At 41.4% G+C, this 19,882-nt stretch overlaps 1 protein-coding gene across 3 annotated transcripts in view; it reads left to right on the top strand.

Moving 5' to 3' along the window:
* LOC132825715 (uncharacterized) overlaps nt 1-11,000 on the top strand; it is a 48,560-nt gene extending 37,560 nt beyond the window's left edge. Inside the window, exons 12-13 of one of the 3 annotated variants that reach the window (XM_060841127.1) lie at nt 9,349-9,654; nt 10,588-11,000. In XM_060841127.1, coding sequence (XP_060697110.1) covers nt 9,349-9,431 — 83 coding nt within the window. In that variant the 3' untranslated portion in view covers nt 9,432-9,654; nt 10,588-11,000. Of the gene's footprint in view, nt 1-9,348; nt 9,655-10,560 lie in introns of those variants that run through there. The other 2 variants (XM_060841126.1, XM_060841125.1) reach the window with 2 other exon arrangements.
* The last annotated feature ends 8,882 nt before the right edge of the window (nt 11,001-19,882 follow it).

Here is a 19,882-nt window from a genome sequence, read left to right as displayed (position 1 = left end):
GATGTTAAGCCCAGGTACATGACACAATAAATGAGCTGTTTTAAGTATTGTAGGGTCCTTCATGTGCTTCATTGGGGAAATAAGTGAATGCTGTGGTACTCAGCAGTACAACTTCATATAAGTCTTCATATTTATATAAAAAGAATGATTTATGTTCATATAGAATTTTCACAACATTCCTGCAGTCTGCCTCTCAAAGCACTAGTACTGTCAATCAGGGACCACTGGTAAGTTTTTATTGAGTCTTAGGGGTTGAATTTAAATGTATCCAGGGCCTAGAACCAAATCTGTAATATGTTCTTCTATCCTTCACCATCTTAACTTCCATTCATTTTAAATATGTTTGAGCTTTGGCCACTAACATCACAGCAAAAACTTCTAGGTTGGATTAAGCTACTAACATACTGTGAAGAAGGACTTGTGAAATTGCTGCAGTTACCTTGAGCAATAATCTCTCAATACAGTTCACCTCCAACGTTCTTTGTACGTTTTAGACACGTTTTAAACTCCATATCTGAGAGTCTACATGTACATATAGTAATTGGTCTTTTGAGACTTTAACCATTCAGGCTGTAGAAGACAATCTAGTGACTTTGCTTGGAACAATGTTATTCAGTAACAGTAATTTAATAAGAAATTTAAAATTAAGCAGCGACTTTCCTGGCTTACAGTGTAAGGTGGCACGTGGTCTTTTTTTCTCTCTCCTGTATTTCTCTCTGTCCTGTGTGTGTGTCTCTCTCTCTCTCTCTCACTTTTGTGGCCTTCTGCTTCTGACTGGAGAGCAGTCTGTCTTGGGTTTTTTTTGTAGATATTTTTATTGAAATTTAACATTTTTGCAAATTTACAAAAATAAACAAAACTCTCAAATACAAACATTGATGTACAATTAAATCATATATACAATAGTCATAATTTAACAAAGAAAAGAGAAAGAAAGAAAACAAAAAAAGAAAAAAAAAGAAACGAAAAAAAGAAAGAAAAAAAATCCTCAACTTTCTACTAATCTAACCTATAACTAACCAGAGTGTATACCTAAGTCTCTTACATGCTCGGAATGTATAAACATCAAATATAATAAAACCCGTATTCGCGCAGGATTCCTCTCCCAAGGGGCCCCGGAGCAGCCCGGTCTGAAATCTTCACTAAATAAAAGCCCTTGTTAGGATAGCCGAAATATCTGCATTTATATAATTCAAAAAGGGCTGCCATATTTTATAAAATAATTCAGTCTTTCGGTGCACCATATTTGTGAGGAAGTCAAGGGGGATATATTCCATAATTAATCTGTGCCAATTTGAAAGTCCAGGGGGGCCCTCAGCCACCCAGTTCACCAAAATATTTTTCCTTGCACAGAAAGAGAGAATAGAAAATAGTCTCTTCCCATGCATATCCAGAGATGAGAGGTTCCAAAAGCCCAAAAGGAGAGATACAGGGTCCACCCTAATTTCCGTTCCTAAAATTTCTGTCAGGGTATTTGCCACTTTAGTCCAGTATCTGCGGATTTTCTGACAAGTCCACAGACAATGTACAAGAGTACCCACCTCTATTTTGCATTTGGGACACATTGGAGATGCTCCTGCCTTAAATTTTGCCAGTCGAGCCGGAGCTATATGGGCCCTATGAAGTATCTTTAGTTGGATAGCCTGAGTTCTGTTACAGATAGCAATTCTTCTAGCATTTACCCAAATGTCATTCCACATATCCTCAGAGATTTCTAGCCCCAAGTCCTGCTCCCATGTTTTAAGCAGGTCATCCATGTCTCCTGAGACTCCATCATGTAGCAAATGGTATATAGTACTAACAGAGGATGCCCCCGCTGGTCGTAAGACATTACGTTCTCTGTCTGATTTATAAAGACTATCTATTAATGTAGTCTTCCTCTGTATATAATCTCGAACTTGGAAGTATCGAAAGAGATCCCCATTAGGTATTCCGAATTTCAGACGCAGCTGCTCAAAGGACATCAGGATCCCATCTTTAAATAGGTCCCCTAAGCATGAGATGCCCCTGGATCTCCAGAGTTTAAAGGTGGCATCTGTAATCCCTGGTTGGAATCCCCATGCGCCTACTATTGGTGCATGGGGGGATGTTCTATGTGAGTTACCTTCATTTTGCCGCATTATATTCCAGGCCTTAATTGTGTTTAATATTATGGGATTTTTACAGTGGTCTGTAATGATTTTCCTCTTATCTGAAAATAAAAGGTTAATAAGTGGGTACTTTACTTGGGAGGCTTCGATATCCAGCCAAATTGATTGTGGATCAGATGAAACCCAATCAGCTATGTAACTTAGTAGGGAGCTTAACTGATATTTCCTAAAGTCTGGGAAGTCCAGTCCTCCCCTTGCCTGTGGAAGCTGTAGCTTCTTCAGCTTAATAAGGGGCCGTCTATGGTTCCAAATAAAGGAGCCCAACCAGCCATATAATTTACGTAGGGCTAGCCTTGGCAGCATCAGCGGGAGCATTCTCATAGGATATAAGAGACGGGGCAGAACATTCATTTTAATTAATGCTATTCTCCCTAGCCAGGAAATCGGAAGGTCTCTCCATCGCTGGAGGTCCTGCCTTATCCTTTCCATTAATTGTACAAAATTAGCCCTATACAGCTGATCAAATACTGGCGTGATAAAAATACCTAAATATAAGAAGCCCTCCAGGGACCAACGGAAGGGAAAAGGGGATCCGTCCATTAAGTGGGGTATCATAGCCAGACCACCCATTGGCATGGCTTCCGATTTTGAAAAATTAATTTTATAGCCTGAGAATGCACTAAATGTATTAATAACTTGAATTAGACGAGGCACTGACATTAAAGGATTACTGAGGAATAAGAGAACGTCATCTGCATAGAGGGTAATTTTGTGTTTACCTGTACCAATCCTCGGGGCCGTTATATTAGGATCAGTCCGGATGGCTTCTGCTAATGGTTCGATTATCAGTGTAAACAACAATGGTGAGAGAGGACATCCTTGACGGCAGCCCCTACCCACACTGAAGCCATCCGATCTTAACCCATTAGTAATAACAGCTGCTTTGGGGTCATTATACAATGTTGAAACCCATTTGGTAAACACCTGTCCAACGCCAAACCTTTCCAATGTGTAAAATAAATATGACCATTCAACCCTATCAAATGCCTTTTCCGCATCCAATGAAATTACTACTCCTGGTATCTTTCCCTGATGACAGGCTTGGATCATATTCAAGACCCTTCTGATATTATTGGATGATCTGCGGCCCTTAATAAATCCCGTCTGGTCCTCCTTTATAATATATGGCAGTACCCTTTCTAGTCTTAGTGCTAACATTTTTGAGAGAATTTTAAAGTCTACATTTAGTAAGGATATTGGTCTGTAAGATGCACAATCTTCTGGGTCTTTTCCTTTTTTGAGGATAAGAGAAATATTTGCTTCTTTCAGCGTGGGCGGGAGACAGACCTGACTATGCGCAAAATTATACATATCCATAAGTGGGTCAACCAATATTCCTGTAAATTCTTTATAGAATTCAGCTTGAAAACCATCCGGGCCCGGTGCTTTTCCGCTCTGAAGTTGCCTAATTGCCTCAAGTATTTCTTGGACTGTTAAAGGGGTATTTAGGGCCGACACCTGTTCCGGAGTCAGGCCCGGGAAGGTCAAATTTTTAAAAAATGACTGCATCCTCCTAATCCTATCTTCACAATCCTGCGATCTATATAGTTCAGAATAAAATTCTTTAAAGGTCGCATTGATCTTTTTATGATCATGAGTCAGGGTACCTGTACTTTCCTTGATGGTCGGAATAGTTTGAGGGGCTTTCTTTTTCTTTGCAAGAAATGCTAAGTATCTACCCGGTTTGTCGCCATATTCATATAATCTTTGTTTCGCAAATAATATTTCCCTTTTAGCCGTTTGAGTAAGCGCGGTGTTTAAAGCTGTCCTAAGGGCTGTAATCCTCTGCAATTTTGTGATAGAAGGTCTATCAGCGTATGCTGTTTCGGCTGCTTTTAGGCGAGCTTCGAGCAGACGCTGTTGCTCTCCCTTCATTTTCCTCTGGGTCGCTGAATAGGAGATGATCAAACCTCGTGCATAAGCTTTGATGGTCTCCCACATCATTGACGGATTGCTAGCCGTACCAGTATTAATTTCTAAAAAAGTTTTAAGTTCTTGGGAGAAGTACTTTAAAAATTTGCTATCTTTTATCAGGAAGGGGTCCATACGCCAATGCCGAGCAGATGTCCCATTGTTCTTTACCTTAGTTTCCATGTATACAGCGGCATGGTCAGAGATTGCTATAGTACCTATTTTACAGGTTGCTATAGAGTTTAGAAAAATCGATGGGGCAAAAAACATATCAATTCTTGTGTGACATTTATGTGGATTAGAGTAAAAAGAAAAATCTCTACCCTGTGGATGGAGACATCTCCATACATCTACCAATCCTAATTCTTTATTCAGGTCCGCCAGTTGTCTAGATCTGGGAGATACTCCAGCGGCACTCTTGGGAATCCTGTCTATTTCCGGATCCATAATACAATTAAAGTCTCCCCCTATAATTGTATGACGGGCACCAAAGGCCATCAGTTTTGAAAAAGCTTCCGTTATGAATTTAAAGGGGTGTGCCGGGGGGCAGTATACATTTAAGATCCCATATTCCTCTCCATTTATGAGGGCTTTAATCAAAATATATCGTCCAGATTCGTCTTTTATCTGATTTAGAATTTTCAAAGGGAAGTTCTTCCGGACAAGGATAACGACTCCCCTGCTTTTTGAATTAAAAGAGGAAAAAAAGGCCTGATCAAATCCGCCCTGTCGTAATTTTAAGTGTTCTTTATCCGACAGGTGTGTCTCCTGTAGGAGAGCTATATCAACTCTCTCCTTCTTAAGATTTGATAATATTTTCTTCCTTTTAACTGGCGAATTACTCCCCCTGACATTCCAGGTGCACCACTTAACCGACTGTTCAGCCATAATCATCTGGACAGATCCGAGACCCCTTGGGAGGGGAAACCCTATCTAGAACATCCCGAGCATGGAGCATACGAGATTTACAAAAGTAAAGATTCTCTGATACACTCAAAACAATATAACAAAAAACTCTTTCTAAGTATAAAAAATATAAAACATTCCGAATTGGAGATTTTCTCCCTTGTTCCCAGGGAGCGTCACTTCCTCTCCCACAGTCCATCTTACCCTCTTCCAACCAGTGCCCCACCCTTGACCCAGGTGTTCCTCAATAAAATGAGGAGAATTCAAATATAATATAAAGCTAGAGTTAACAGTGAACACCCCACCCCCACCCACACCCACATCAAAATATATTTGGGAATATTAATACCATATATAACTATAAGATTACAATCTCAACACGTAATACTTAAATATAATACCACAAAATAACAGGGGAAAGAAAAACAACCCCGCTCCTAAAAACAGAAGTAAAATAGAATAAGGTAACCACCTCCCCCCATCAACATTAACCAAACGCCCCAACATATATATATATATATACATACACACATAGGGGGAAAGATAAGAAAAGATGAAGGGATGTAAACCAAAATAATGGGAAAGGCAGACCAGCGTCCACAATCTCTTACAGCTTATTTAAGAGAGTCCAAGAATTCCTTAGCCTTCTCCGGTGATCCGAAGTTATATATGGATCCTTCGTGGCTAAGGCGTAGCGTCGCTGGATATCGTAAGGAGTACTGGATATTTAAGTCCCTTAAACGCTTCTTCGCCTCATCGAATGCCTTCTTCTTTCGGACCAAAGCTGGGGAGAAGTCCTGGAACAGCATGATCCTGGATCCTTTGTGGGTCATAGCTTGGGGATCTTTTCCCAGATTTCTTGAGGCTTCCAGGAGCATCTGCCTCTCCCTATAGCTCTGCAGCTGGAACAGGACCGGGCGTGGGCGCTGGGTTGAGCCGGGCCCACGTACTGTGACCCGGTAGGCCCATTCCACCCTTACCTGGCCTGATCCATTATGCAGATTTAAAAGTTGTGGCAGCCAATGCTCTAAGAATGCTGTCAGCTGGCCTCCCTCTTCCTGCTCGGGAAGGCCCAACAACCGAATATTTTTTCTACGACATCGATTTTCGAGGTCATCAATGTGGTTTTCTAGGTTCTGGACTCGATTCTCGAGAAAACGGATGTGGTCGGCTGTTGATTTTATCCCAGTCTCTGAGGCTGCGGCCTTCGACTCCACCTCTCTGACTCGGCACTCCAATTCCTGAATGTCTCTGCCCTGCTTCTGCAGCTCGGCTGATAGTGCTTCTCTGCTCTGCCGAGACTCATCGATAAAAGCATCAATCTTCGCCTCCCACCTGGCAAACATCTCCTCAAAGCTCATCTTCATTGGTAAATCTCCTGAAGTAGCTGAAGACACCTTTATTGCAGCTGAAGAGGGAGAGGGTGGGGGAGGGGTCCCTGCTTTCTTAGAGCCGCCTGTTCCCTTCCCTTTACTCATTTTCCAGCTAGTATTAGACTATTTAAATGTACTAATAGGTAACTATTTAAGGTTAACAACTATTATAAATGGTTTAGTGAGTGTGGTGGGGGTGGATAGCCCACTTTTCTCAAGTTTTGGGTAGAGCACTGTGGACTCAGTCTTGCTGGGTCGCCGCCATCTTGAATCCCCCTGTCTTGGTTTTAACTATGACATATGCTTTGGAAGGAGCATTTCTATATCACCTTCCACAACCTCTGAACATTGCAAAACGCTTTACAGTCCATGAGACAAAGGAGCAGAATTAGGCCATTTGGCCCATTGAGTTGCACTGCCATTTGATCATGGCTGATATGGGCTTATGGACTATGTGCACACTAACTCTTTCTAAACCAATCAGTTGTGTCCCTGAACGTGTGTGTGTGTGTGTGTGTGTGTGTGTGTAAGCAAGAGATCAATTTCTGATTGGTTTCTTAAGAGTGATAGTCACCTACTCATATTACATCCGTAATCCCTTACGATGTTAGTTATTTTAGGACAAATTAGAATTAGAATTCGGTTTATTGTCATGTGTACTCAAGTTTCAAAGATCAGGGGTACAGTGAAAAGTGTACAATGTCACGCACTTAGGTACATAAACTTAGGTACACAAAAGTAGAGAAAAATAAAGAAGAAGTTGTACTACATTAAAGATATACATTGTATAAATTAGAAAAATAAGAAATAAAGCTAAAAAGATAGACAATATAGACTTTCTATGAGGGCTTCCACATGGTCTGACTGGGCCTCACCAGTAGCCACCTTTGCCCCACATCATTGCTGGCCTCTGAGAATTCTGTGCAACTCTGTTTCCTGTCTCTTATCCATACCCCTCTCCCTGGCTTCCACGTGCTAGAATTCTCTCCTAAAAGTATCCCTTTTAACCTATGGCTTAAAGCCTTAATATCTTTGACCCCACATTTGATATTTTATCCAAATGTTTCCACATGGGGGTTTGCGTCAATTTTTGTCTGAATATGGTCCAATGTTGGACCTGAATGCTGTGTTGGGAAGCTTCCCGTGATTGGCACCAGGAGAGATCCTGTCCTGAGTAAGTGGAGATTTTGGCTCTTTGGTACATTGGCCTTTTTGGATTTAAATATTCACCAACATGATTTGGAGGCACTACTTAGCAACTGATAAAGCATTAGTTTATTCACACCAGCTAGTCACCTTATACCTGTTTGTTTGGGGGTATAATGTATACTGACTACAATCAACATTTCTGTGGTAGGTCAGAAGACTTCTATATAATCAGATAACAAACACTCGGAATCTAAAAAAATGTATTTTCTTGGTGATAAAAAAGCGGAGAAATAGAACATAGAACAGTACAGGCCCTTTGGCCCATGATGTGCTGAGCGTTTATCTTAATCTAAGATCAACCTACACCCCCCTCAACTTACCGCTATCTATTTGCTTGTCCAACAGTCACTTAAATGTCCCTAATGTCTCTGACTCTACTACCACTGCTGGCAGTGTATTCCATGCACCCATCACTCTGTGCAAAGAACCTGCCTCTGACGTCTCCCTTACCTTGCTCCAGTCACTTTAAAAATGGTCCAGCCATTTATAGTGGAGAATCTCAGAAAGATTTATCCTAAGAGGCATTTCAGAAATATACCCCAAAAGTATATTCCAGCCAATGATGTGGGAAACATGAATATCTATTTTGCAAATTGTCTTAAACAGTGATACAGTAATAACATAATGTAAATAATACAATCATATAATCTGTTTTTATTTTTGTCAGTTGAGGGTTGAGTATTAGCCAGGACATTGGTGGTGGGAAGGGGTGGGGAGCTGGAATTTGTCCACTCTTGCTTGAAATGCTAAATTATTAAAATAGGAACACCAGAATTGTTAAATGATAAAAGACCCAAGTCCATCTTTCTTGTGTAGGCTACACTTGCAAGATCAGCATTTGTTGTCCACCCCTAATTGTCCCTTAAACTGAGTGGCCAGGCCATTTCAGAAAGCAGTTGCTGTCAACCACAATGCTGTGAATCTGGAGTCACTTGTAGGCCAGACTGGGTAAGGATGGCTGATTTACTGGGTAAGGATGGCTGAAGGGCATTAGCAAGTTTTTACAACAATTGATAGTTTCATGGTCACCATTGTCGAACTAGCTTCATATTACAGATGAATTAGTTGCTGCTGCAATTGGATTTGGACCATTGTCCCCAGAGCATTGGCCTGGCCCTTTGGATTACTAGTCCAGTGTGAGAGTCATACAGTACAGAAACAGACCCTTCAGTCCAGCTCATCCACGCCAACCAGATATCCTAAGTTAATCTAGTCCCATTTGCCAGCTTTTGGCCCATGTCCCTCTAAATCCTTCCTATTCGGCTCCCCTTCCAGATGCCTTTTAAATTGTACCAGCCTCCACCACTTCCTGTGACAGTGACATGACCGACTCCCCAATGAACTTGGAATCCTTGACTGGTCCAGGCAATCAATCTCTATCAATGAGTCTATAACAGACTTATAAATGAGATAAGGAAAGTCCTTGGTGGGAACCATGCATCTGAAGTGCTACCAGAGGAAATGGTGGAGGTTGGTACAATTCCAGCATTTAAAAGGTATCTAGATGGGTATAGGAATAGGATGGGTTTAGAGGGATATGGGCCAAATGCTGGCAAATGGGACTAGATTAGTTTAGGATATCTGGTCAGCGTGGACAAATTGGACCAAAGTGTATGTTTCCGTGTTGTACATCTCTATGACTGTATGACTCTTAAGTCACCTGTTCTTTCCGCATCATTCTCAGATTACTGAACCTGATAATGGGGGTGCATGTATTCCAGCGTTGAGACTGCAGTATGGTAATAGCAGAGATCCATGTTTTACCTCCTATAAACAATGTTTTGAATCTTTTATATCAGGCTGTTCAGTGCCAAATTCAGCAAGACCAGCAGAGAAACCAACAACTCAGTACTGTACAGCTGTTAGATTGTGGGACAGTTGATGGTTTGGTCTGTAACCAGTCGGACGCACAGCAAGAAGTCATGGCCCACCTGCAACATTCTCCTATTCAGAAGAACTCTTTGACTCGGTGCTACAGCACAGAAGAGCAATCCCGGAAACAGCTGGGCCCTTCCAACCTTCAGCAAGCAGTGCAGCTGATCACAGTAACTGAGGATTGTCAGACACCAACAGTACGAGTGCACAGATAGGTTGTGACTCCACAGGTTAGTACAGTGTAGTATGATATTACTTTGTGATATGACCAGAGTCTAGATTACTTGAATCTTTATTTAGTCTATTTAAGATGATGAATCTAACAACATATGGCTCTCTGAAAGGAAGTTAAGTTGACTTGTTTGCCCACCTAATGGCATACGTGCCTCAATGTGTTTATGTGTGCTTCTGTATTCCAGTGAGCCAGGCTAGAAATATATTTGTCAATAGTATCACAACTCCGGTTACTCATTATTCACAAACAGGACATGGAGGAGGGGAGAAAGGAGGTGAGGTTGAGACAGGGGTTGAGGGTAGAGTAAGGTGTGGGGAATGAGAGAAGTGAGGAGCTGGCAGGATAGGGTGAGGGGAAATTTTGTTTTTATTGTTCTTTCATGAGATGTGGGTGTCACTGGCAAGGTCAGCATTTGTTCCTCATCCCTTTGTCCATGAAACCGAGAAGATTATTTGGCCATTTCAGAGGACAATTTCAGCCACATTGCTGCGGTTCTGGCATTGTATGAAGGCCAGACTGGGTACAGATGGTGTATTTCCTGTTAGTAAATTACATAGGTTTTTACAACAATTGGGAACCACTACTGTGACTAACTTTATCTTCAAGACTTTATTGACTTCAATTCTACTGGATGCTATTGTGAGATTGGAACTTGTGACCCCAGAGCAATAATCTGCACCTCTGGATTATTGGTCCAGTGACACTACCACTGTACTGTCTTCTTTCCGCTTAAGGATTGTGGGAAATTAACACAGAATTATCAGTATAAACATTTTTCAAAATGACAGAGGAGTAGCAGCTCAACGTGTGGGCTTCTCAGCCCAGGAGATTGTCAATTCTGTCCGTTTAACGTTTTTTTTGCTTTCTATGCTTTTTAAAAAAATGTTCCCATTTATTACAGTACCTTACCTTCTCTTAACAACTGTAGCAGAAAGTGTCTTCTCCTGACCCACGCCCAGCGATGAGGTGGCTTCCCACGGCTCACAATGGCAGTATTGGCCTGGTGCCCGGAGGGGCAGTCTTCCGGTGTTACAGTCTTGTCCAGGAGGGGGTGATCTCGGACTGGAGAGTCATTCTTGGCCTGGCGTGGAGGTCTTGTTCCATCGTGGAAGTCTGTTTCTGGGTATGCCTGCAGCCTGGCATCATCGTCAGTGTGGTCTCATCCTTGCTGCGGAAGTGGCTTCTGGGTCCTCCAATAGCCCAGCGTGGAGGCCTCGGCAGGGTAGGCAGTCTCAGCCTGCCTCTGTGTGACAGTTTTGGCTGGGTTTTCCAGCATACCCTGAACTCCGGAGTCAATAATTAAATTGTGATGAACTTTTACTTTCCTTTTCTTATTGACCTCTGTCACTAATTTAACCGCCGTGGTGTAACAACTTCTAAAACTTTCCACTTTATTTTATGAAAGTGCAGGCAACAAAAAATTACTAGTCTATCCTATAAACCTGAATGAACAGATGAGTAACCTCTGCCACATCAATTCATGCTAAAATAGACAGTACAAGCATCTGGAATGCCCAAACTATTGGTGAGAGCATTCTCCTTTTCCTGAGTTTTGGTAAGCTGTTACCAGTTAGTAAGCAGTAGGATGGTGATACTAGTCACATATATGGCAGGCTATGAGCCATAGCTTTGTGCATCAGAGACTGTACATCATGCAGAGGAATCATTGTCCCTGTGGTAACAGATATTAATAAATTATTTTCCAGTGAGTCCCACTGGCACTGGTTTGCAAAAAATGATCGGACACTTGTTATTGAAAGAAGAGAAATTGTTTTCTGTCTCAGGAATACATCGACAGAGGTATCAGAACTAAAGTTTCTGATTTTGTCATTCTAAATGCATTTTAGCTGTAGGGACTGTTAGCCATGTGTAGTCTGAAAGATCGACTTCACCCCAGTCAACAGGGGCTGCATACCAATCAAAGGAGCAACAGGTAAGATGCTCATTGTAATGAAACTGAAGGCGTACACTGTACCTTTAAGAGAGAATGAATGCTATTCTGTACTGAGAGCTTACAAGCACTTGTGTGATATGACTAGTTGGCAATCTGAATGTACTGGAAAATTGAACATTTGGCTGTGAAATGTATACCTGAGTTTTGGTTGCTGCTTTGACAGCAATTCAAACCTAACCAGTTGAAATTATACCCCAGGATACTAAAACCCAATTAAGTTTGAATTTATTGTTTTGTCAACTTGGAACCAATCAGACGATTCAGTGTTGGGGTTATAAAAGTGCAGACTTTTTAAAAATTGGACACAGAGCAACTGCCATCGAAAGAGCCCCAAGAAATTAGGAAAAACCCTGTATCAAAGATACCTTTTCATATGAAACAAATTCACAGTAAAAAGAAAGAAGACGACCCAGGGAGATCTTCAGCCGGAAGAGGACAGATGCCGAAGATGACAGCTGTTGTTGAAATTAAGTTGATATAATTTTAATAAGTGTCTTGTTGGAACAGCATATTGGTAAAGAATTGGAGGTAAATAGTAAGTGGTTAAGAGAAAGGGGGGGCTTAGAATTGTGAATAGTTGTTGTTTAATGTTCACTTTTAGAACTAAAGAATAAATTGATAATATTTTCTTTATACAGTGGTATTTGGAAGTTCTTTGTCACTCATAGTTTAACACATTATGAGACGAGGTGAGCTTTTCTGGGTGTTTGGTTTAATTAACAGAGGGGTTCACCGCTGTGTCGTAACATCATTGAACTGGGCAACTAAAAGAAATTACTTCAGGTTTCAAAATCCTTGCAATCATAGTGTTTCAAAATATTTGTTTAGTTTGGAACTCTGCCTCTACCTGGGACCTATGATCTGGAATCCCTCCCTCATCCTTTCTACTTTCGGACTTTCCTTTAAAATTTACAACTTTCACCAAGCTTTGGTCACCTGTTTGAAGTGTCCTTCTCCTTTGGCTCAGTATCAGCTTTTGTCTGATCATGTCCCAGTGAAGCACCTTGTGGTTAGTTTGTTAAACAGCAATTAATTCAATTTATATAATATCTTTAAAATGTAAATATAGCATGGATGTTACAATACCCAGAGTCCAGTTGTTGAAAAATGCGTAATTCTTGTCTGCACTCCCAGGACGAGGGTAGCTTATCCAGATAGGAGGTGAAACTAAAGCCCTCTTGCTCACTCAGCGGGGACAAAGCTGATCCTGTGACTGCTGTTTTGAAGAAGGTATTACAAAGAGAGTTCTCCCAATGTTTAACCTTCAATAATCATACAGGTCCAAATTCTGGAACAAACTCCTCACCATTGCTGTGCAGGTACCTACACCGTGTGGAGTGCAGCAGTTCATGCAGGTTCACTACTACCGTCACAAGGTAAGCTTTGGAATGGACAGTAAATGCTGACCTAGCCAGCAATGCCTCCATCCTGTGAATGAATAAACAAAGATAACAATTGGGAGTAGCATCCTTAATCCAATGTGCCGCTGTTGCACAGCCCTCATTGCTGAAATGGATCAACTGTGCACACCACAGGTGGAAGCAAGATGAATCTCCAGCTAATCTTGTTGGTGTTGGTTGAGAAGGAATGTTGCTGTGAGAACTCTGAGGCATTGTCATGGAATCATTCACCAATATCCAGCAGATGGGTTCAAAATCTCACCGGAGTCAAGTTCTGCAAGGTAATTTGCCAACCTGTAAATTCAGCAGCTCTTGAATAGTTATCTGTAAGAACTGACACCAAAGGAGAAAACTGTGCAGCAGATGCATAGTATAGGATCAATATTAAGTCAAAACTGTGCTGCTTTTTCACTTTTTAAATATCTGGTTAATTTAAAAACTCAAAGTTTGAGTGGTTAGATTACTTCCTGTCAGGTCAAGACCATTGACAACTAGTATGATTCAATGCTGCTCAATCCACTGAGGGGAAAGAACAGTTTGATTTTTGTTAACAAAGTTGTTGTATCTCATACTTACAGCTGAAATGATGATGAAAGATGTGGTAGAATGTTTTGAGATTAAGGAACATGCAGAGTCCATGCTTTTCTAAGGGGGAGGTGCACATCTTAAAATCATTTCTTCTCTGCTGCAGAAAAAATGGTATCAACAGGTGGGGGCACACCCACAGTACTGTTAGTGTGGGGGTTCCAGAAATTTGACTCAGCAACAGTGAATGAACAACTTAAGTTGGATGGTATGCAGCTTGGAGGGGAACTTGCGGTTGATGACAATAGTACAAGGCAGTGACTGGACTGGGGTGGATGCACGGTCAATATTTCAGTAACTTGTCTCTTTGTATCAGCAGGTAGTTTCGTCTGTGCTTTAGCTTTGCACACAGTGACCCATTGAATACCTGAGTACAAAGAGCCAGTGTGAACTGGAATAAAAGTATTCACAAACTTACAGCACTGGTGTGGCCGAAGTACAGATACTACAAAACAATTTTGGATTGTGTGATGATTTGATATTGTCATAGCACAGCACAGATGAAAGCTGCTGAGCCTCAGGATGCCTGTGTCAGCCTTTTGCTGTCCAGTTAGAATCCCCACAGTGTGAAAGCAGGCCATTTAGCCCATCAAGTCCACATTTCCCTTCTTAAGAGCATCACATCCAAACCTGCCCCTTTAACCCCATCTCTGGTACCCTGCACTCCCCATGGCTAAACCACCTAGCCTGCACATCCCTAAACACTAGCAATTAGAAAAGGCCAGTCCACCTAACCAGTGCATCTTTGGACTGTGGGAGGAAACAGGAGCACCTGGACAAAATCCACACAGACAAAAGAAGAATACGTAAACTTGCCTGAGGGTAGAATCAAACCCAGGTCCCTGTCACAGTGAGCAGTAGTGCTAACCACTGAGACATCCTGCCACCCCAGTTAGGGGTCCATTACCTTACAGGTTATCTACCCTTCAAGTTTCTGTCTAATTCTAATTTGGAAATTACTGTTTAATCTGTTTTCACCACCCTTTACAAGCAGCGCATTCCAGAATATCATAAATTGTTATATAAAAAATATTCTGCACACCTGCTTCCTAGTTCTGTTGTCAACTATTTTAATTATTAACTTTGGGTTCTGACTCTCCTGCCTGTAGAAACTGTTTCTTTACTCTTGAGACCTTTTATGATTTTGAACACTTTCCCCCCAACAACCTTCTCAGCACTAAAGAAAACAATCCTAGCTCTTTTAGAGTCACCACATAAAGTGCAATCCCTAATCACTGGTACCATTTTAGAAAATCATTTCTACATCCATGACAATCCTGCTGAACATGTGCAGCCCTGAAATGCTCTTAGAGCTGAAATCTAACCAGTGCTTTTATGGAAAGATTGAGTATAATTTCCTTGCTGTGATACTTCTATTGATAAATCCCAGGATCACATGAGTTTCCTTAGTAGCGTTCTCAGATTGTTCTGCCACTTTCCAAGAAAGGTTTACGTACATCTCAGATCTTTCGGTTAAAATCGTAGAATCCCTACTGCATGGAAGCAGGCCATTCGGCCCATTGAGTCCATAGTGACCCTCCAAAAAGCATCCCATCCAGACCCACCTCAGCCCTACATTTCCCACAGCTATTCTGCCTAGCCTCATATTCCCAGACACTATGGGGCAACTTAGCAAGGCCAATCCACCTAACCTGCATATCTTTGGACTCTGGGAGGAAACCCAGAGCACCCAGAGGAAACCCATAAACAGCTCCACATAGTTACCTGAGGAATTGAACCCTGGTCCCTGGTGCTGTGAGGCAGCACTGCTAACCACTGAGCCTCTTATCATCTTGTTAAAATTTATTAAAATTCTGAGCACTGAAGGAAATTAAAATGTATTTATAAGAAAATGTTTTTAAATGTAAATGTTCAGTGCAACAATTTCAAATTAGATTTAGCACTCCCTCCCTTTCCCTCGCAACAGTGTTGACCTTAAGCCAGAGATTGTTGCAACCTTGATTTTGTTAGATTCTGAGACAAGCTTCTAATCTTCTGTTTGTGGCATCACTGGGAGTGCCCGTTTTCATCTCCATAACATTGACTGTTGCTGACCTCATCTCAACTTTTTGCTGTTTTATTTTATTCATGCTTTGGTTACCTCCTTTCCAATATATTCCTGACTTGTCTTTACATTCTGCACTCCATAAACTGGAGGTCAGCCAAAATTCTGCTATCCTTATCTTAACTCCCAGCAAGGCCTGTTCTTTTATTAGGCCTTTGCTCACTGACCTACAGTGGCTCCCTGTCAAGCAACATCTTGATTTTAAATTTTCCACCCCTATTTTATCATCTATCTCCCTCCCTCTCTCTACAATTATTGAACTCCAACAACCTTCCAGATGTACACCCTATTCTACTTCGGGGTACTTGTGCATTGTGAGTGCTTCATTATTGGTGGCTGTGCCTTCAGTTGGCTAGTCCCCAATTGCCAGCTTCCTTCCCTATCCTCTCTACCTCACTTAGTGTCAAAGAGATGTACAGCACAGAAACAGACCCTACAGCCCAACTTGTTAATGCCAACCAGATATCCTAACCTCATCTAGCCCCATTTGCCAGCCCATATCCCTCTAAACCCTTCCTATTCACATACTCATCCAGATGCCTTTTAAATGTTGTAATTGTACCAGTCTCCATCACTTCCTCTGGCAGCTCATTGCATACACACACCACGTAGCTCTCCCTCAAACCTGCTTCTTTGATCAAGTTTAGTCATCTGTCCAAATATCTCCTTCGGCAGCTTGTTGTCATACTTTGTTTTATAATGCTCCTGCAAAGTATCAGGGGACTTTATTAAGTTAAAGACACCATATAAATAGAAGTTATTTCTGGAAAAACTCAGTTCTTGATGCAATCTACTGCACTTTGCAATCACTTTACACACAAGCTGTCAATAAATTCATACAGAAGATAGACAGGTGGTTGCTATTTGTTATCATGGATACAAATAGTTGTTCATGGTCCTGTGTGTGACTTACCTCCTCCAGATGAGTCTGTCTTTGAAATTCTTTGAAACTGTACAGTCTTAACACTTGAGAAATAAGCAGTAACCCAGATGATCAGTTTAGGTGGGCCCAAGACACATCATTGATATATCAAATATAGCCAGTGTGCTTTTAAAGTGACTGTTGACATGTTGGATGATTACCAGATTTTTATTATACATGACACATTTTTTATAAAATGTTTTTATGAATGTATAGATGGCATTGAGTTTGTCCAGTGGTTTCATGATTAATCTACCTTACTTTGCAAATAATATTTGCATGGAGAAATGGGGTGGTTTGAGTTGCTCAACAGCCATACCAATGGGGTCATTGCTTTCTGATGATGATGATATACAGTGTAGTTTTTGATGAGCTTGACTGAATTTAATCTATAATGCTGTTAAGGGGCTTTTATTCCCCCCACCCCATGGTTTCTTTCATTGTTAACCCTATCGCTCTTCAACCACACCAGTACCAGGTCACCTTCAGGCAATGAAGTGATGTGCACTGCCACTCAGTGCAGGAAGGGAACACAGTGAGAGTTAGCTTATTCAAGGGGGCCTCCCTCAACACACACACACACACACCCACCCCCAAGGACAGAAATAATTCACAGCACCCCTACCAGGGTGGAAGCACATCCACCAGTGTGGAAGTAGGCCATTCAGCTCATCGAGTCCACACTGACTCTCTGAAGAGCGTCCCATCCAGATCCACGCCATCCCTGTAAACCTGCATTTCCCGTGGCCAGTCCTGCACATCTTTGGACTGTGGGAGGAAACCCACACAGACATGGGGAAAATGTGCAAACGTCACACAGACAAAGGCTGGAATTGAACTCAATTACCTGGCGCTGTGAGACAGCAGTGCTAACCACTATGCCATTCAGAAAGAGACAGTTTTGGCAGTCAACTGAATCTGACTTTGGAATTATAGTCTGTCCTATGAAATGATTATCTCAATACTGCCTCCAACCATCATATTTTAGGATTGTTTTCCTATACCAGATGCTGTCTGCGGTCTAATCTTGAAAGAAGAATGGAATTTGATATTGTCTTTATAATTTTGCGGTTCATTTTGATGCAGCTGTTGTACATTTTGTTTGAAATACAGTTATCAGAACAAAAATAATGCAATGATCTGTAATTCAAACTTGCATTTTACTGAGAGATTCAAGGTAAAGTTACAAAAATGTTGACACAGATATTCAGTATTGCAGAAATTGTTTTGCATTCTGTACACATTTGAGTGATTATATAATAGGATACTTAAAAAAACATAACTTCTGTAGCAATCATAACCTCATAACAATCTAGCATGTGCAAGTATCCCAGTGGTGTTTGTAGAGCAGTTGTTTCAGTTGACTTGAGAAATGGTGTCTTTACATCATTTAAACATGTATTACTTGATCAGAGACAACTATTCTTCACTGGTTCTCAGTACAGTGATCACCAGGTTATAAAGTTAACAAACGCACAACACTAGGTTATAATTCAACAGGTTTAATTGGAAGCACACTAGCTTTCGGAGCAATGCTCCAAAAGCTAGTGTGCTTCCAATTAAACCTGTTGGACTATAACCTAGTGTTGTGTGATTTTTAACTTTGTACACCCCAGTCCAAAACCGGCATCTCCAAATCATCACCAGGTTATAGTTATATTAAAATCGACCTGTTCTGACACACAACTATGGCAGGTGAGACTTAAACCTGGACTTCCTAGCCCAAAGGTAAGGGCATTACCGCTGTGCCCACAAGCCATTATCTTGCTTCCTGCCTTAGGTTTTCGGATTAGCTTACTCGAACACTTTCTGGAGCAGTTGATTCAACTTTTGAGCCTGGAACTGAAGTCACCTATTGGCCAGAACAGAGAGACATTACAATCATGAGTCATAGATGGTGGCCATTTTGCCCCTTGGGCCTGAACTGGCTCTTTCAACTTATTCAAGAAACTACTTCCTTTGCTCATGTGTGTGTCCACCACCCCTATAGGCAAGGCACTTTATGGGGATACACTTACTCCTATGGAGAAGAAACAGAACCTGCTACTGTCACCGTTATGAGTCAATACCATTAACAGTTGTGGCCTGTTGAGTCCTCTTTCTAAGGAGGCTGTGTGGTGACCTTATGGAAGTTTACAAAATCATGTGGGCCACGAATAGGGTGAATAGTCATGGTCTTTTCCCCAGGGTAGGGGAGTCCAAACCTACAAGGCATAAGTTTAAGTTGAGGGGGCATCCCCAGGGTAATGTTTTCACACAGAAGGTGGTGTGTGTATGGAATGACCTGCCAGAGGAAGTGGTGGAGGCTGGTACAATTACATCATTTAAAAGGCATTTGGATGGATATATGAATAGGAAGGGTTTAGAGGGATATGGACCAAATGCTGATAAATAGGATTAGAGTAATTTAAGATATCTGGTTGTCATGGACAAGTGGACTGAAGGGTCAGTTTCCATGCTGTACATCTCTCTGACTCTAAGTAGGAAATATGCTAGCCAATTTATGTACAGCAAGTTTCCACATACAGAAGGATGTTTTAAAAGCAGATTACCTGTTAATTTGTGATGTTTTGAGAGAAAATTCTTGGCCAAGCCATTAGGAGGAACTCTCCTGCTGCTTTTGGAGTAGTGCTGTGGGACATTTTATGTGCACATCTGAAGGGGCGGGTGGGGCCTTAGTTCAATGTTTAATCCAAAAGACAGTGCTGCACTCCTTCAGTCATTTCTTTGAGAACACCTGTAAGAAGCAGGGAAGGGGAACTGGAGAAAGGAACGCCAGTGATTTCAAGGCTAACGACCAATCAGATTTCCTGGAAACACCTGCCAAATATGTGATTGAGTTCATGAGCCAAACAAGGACCCACTGAATCCATGATTAGTGTCACGGAATTTCTGAGGTGGAATATCTCACTCGTTAGCAAGTGTTTGTTTATGTGTGTACTCAATTTTATGTTCAAAGCTTTATAAGTATATTAGTCAGTTCTGCTATAATGCAGTAGTTCCATTCTTATGCAATCCCGTGTTATAAGAAAATCGTGTAATAGCGGCACCATTTAAACTAATGGGGTTGGAATCGTGTTATAACCAATACACGCTTTAAAAGTTTGCACTTTAGAAATGGTGTCCCCAATTTGCCAATCCTGTTATGGCAAATTTGTGTTAATGAAATGTGTGTTATAGCAGAACAACCTGTCTACAGCCTGTACATGCGGTTTGTTCATAAGGTGTGGTGCACAGGAAAGAGGGAGAGAAAATGAACATAATTAGTAATACTGGAAAATACTGGATGTAGTCACC

This window comes from Hemiscyllium ocellatum, chromosome 21, assembly GCF_020745735.1.
Source record: "Hemiscyllium ocellatum isolate sHemOce1 chromosome 21, sHemOce1.pat.X.cur, whole genome shotgun sequence".
NCBI classification, from domain to species: domain Eukaryota; kingdom Metazoa; phylum Chordata; class Chondrichthyes; order Orectolobiformes; family Hemiscylliidae; genus Hemiscyllium; species Hemiscyllium ocellatum.
The sequence above is the reverse complement of the archived record's forward strand: the minus strand, read 5'-3'. Positions and strand labels throughout refer to the sequence as shown.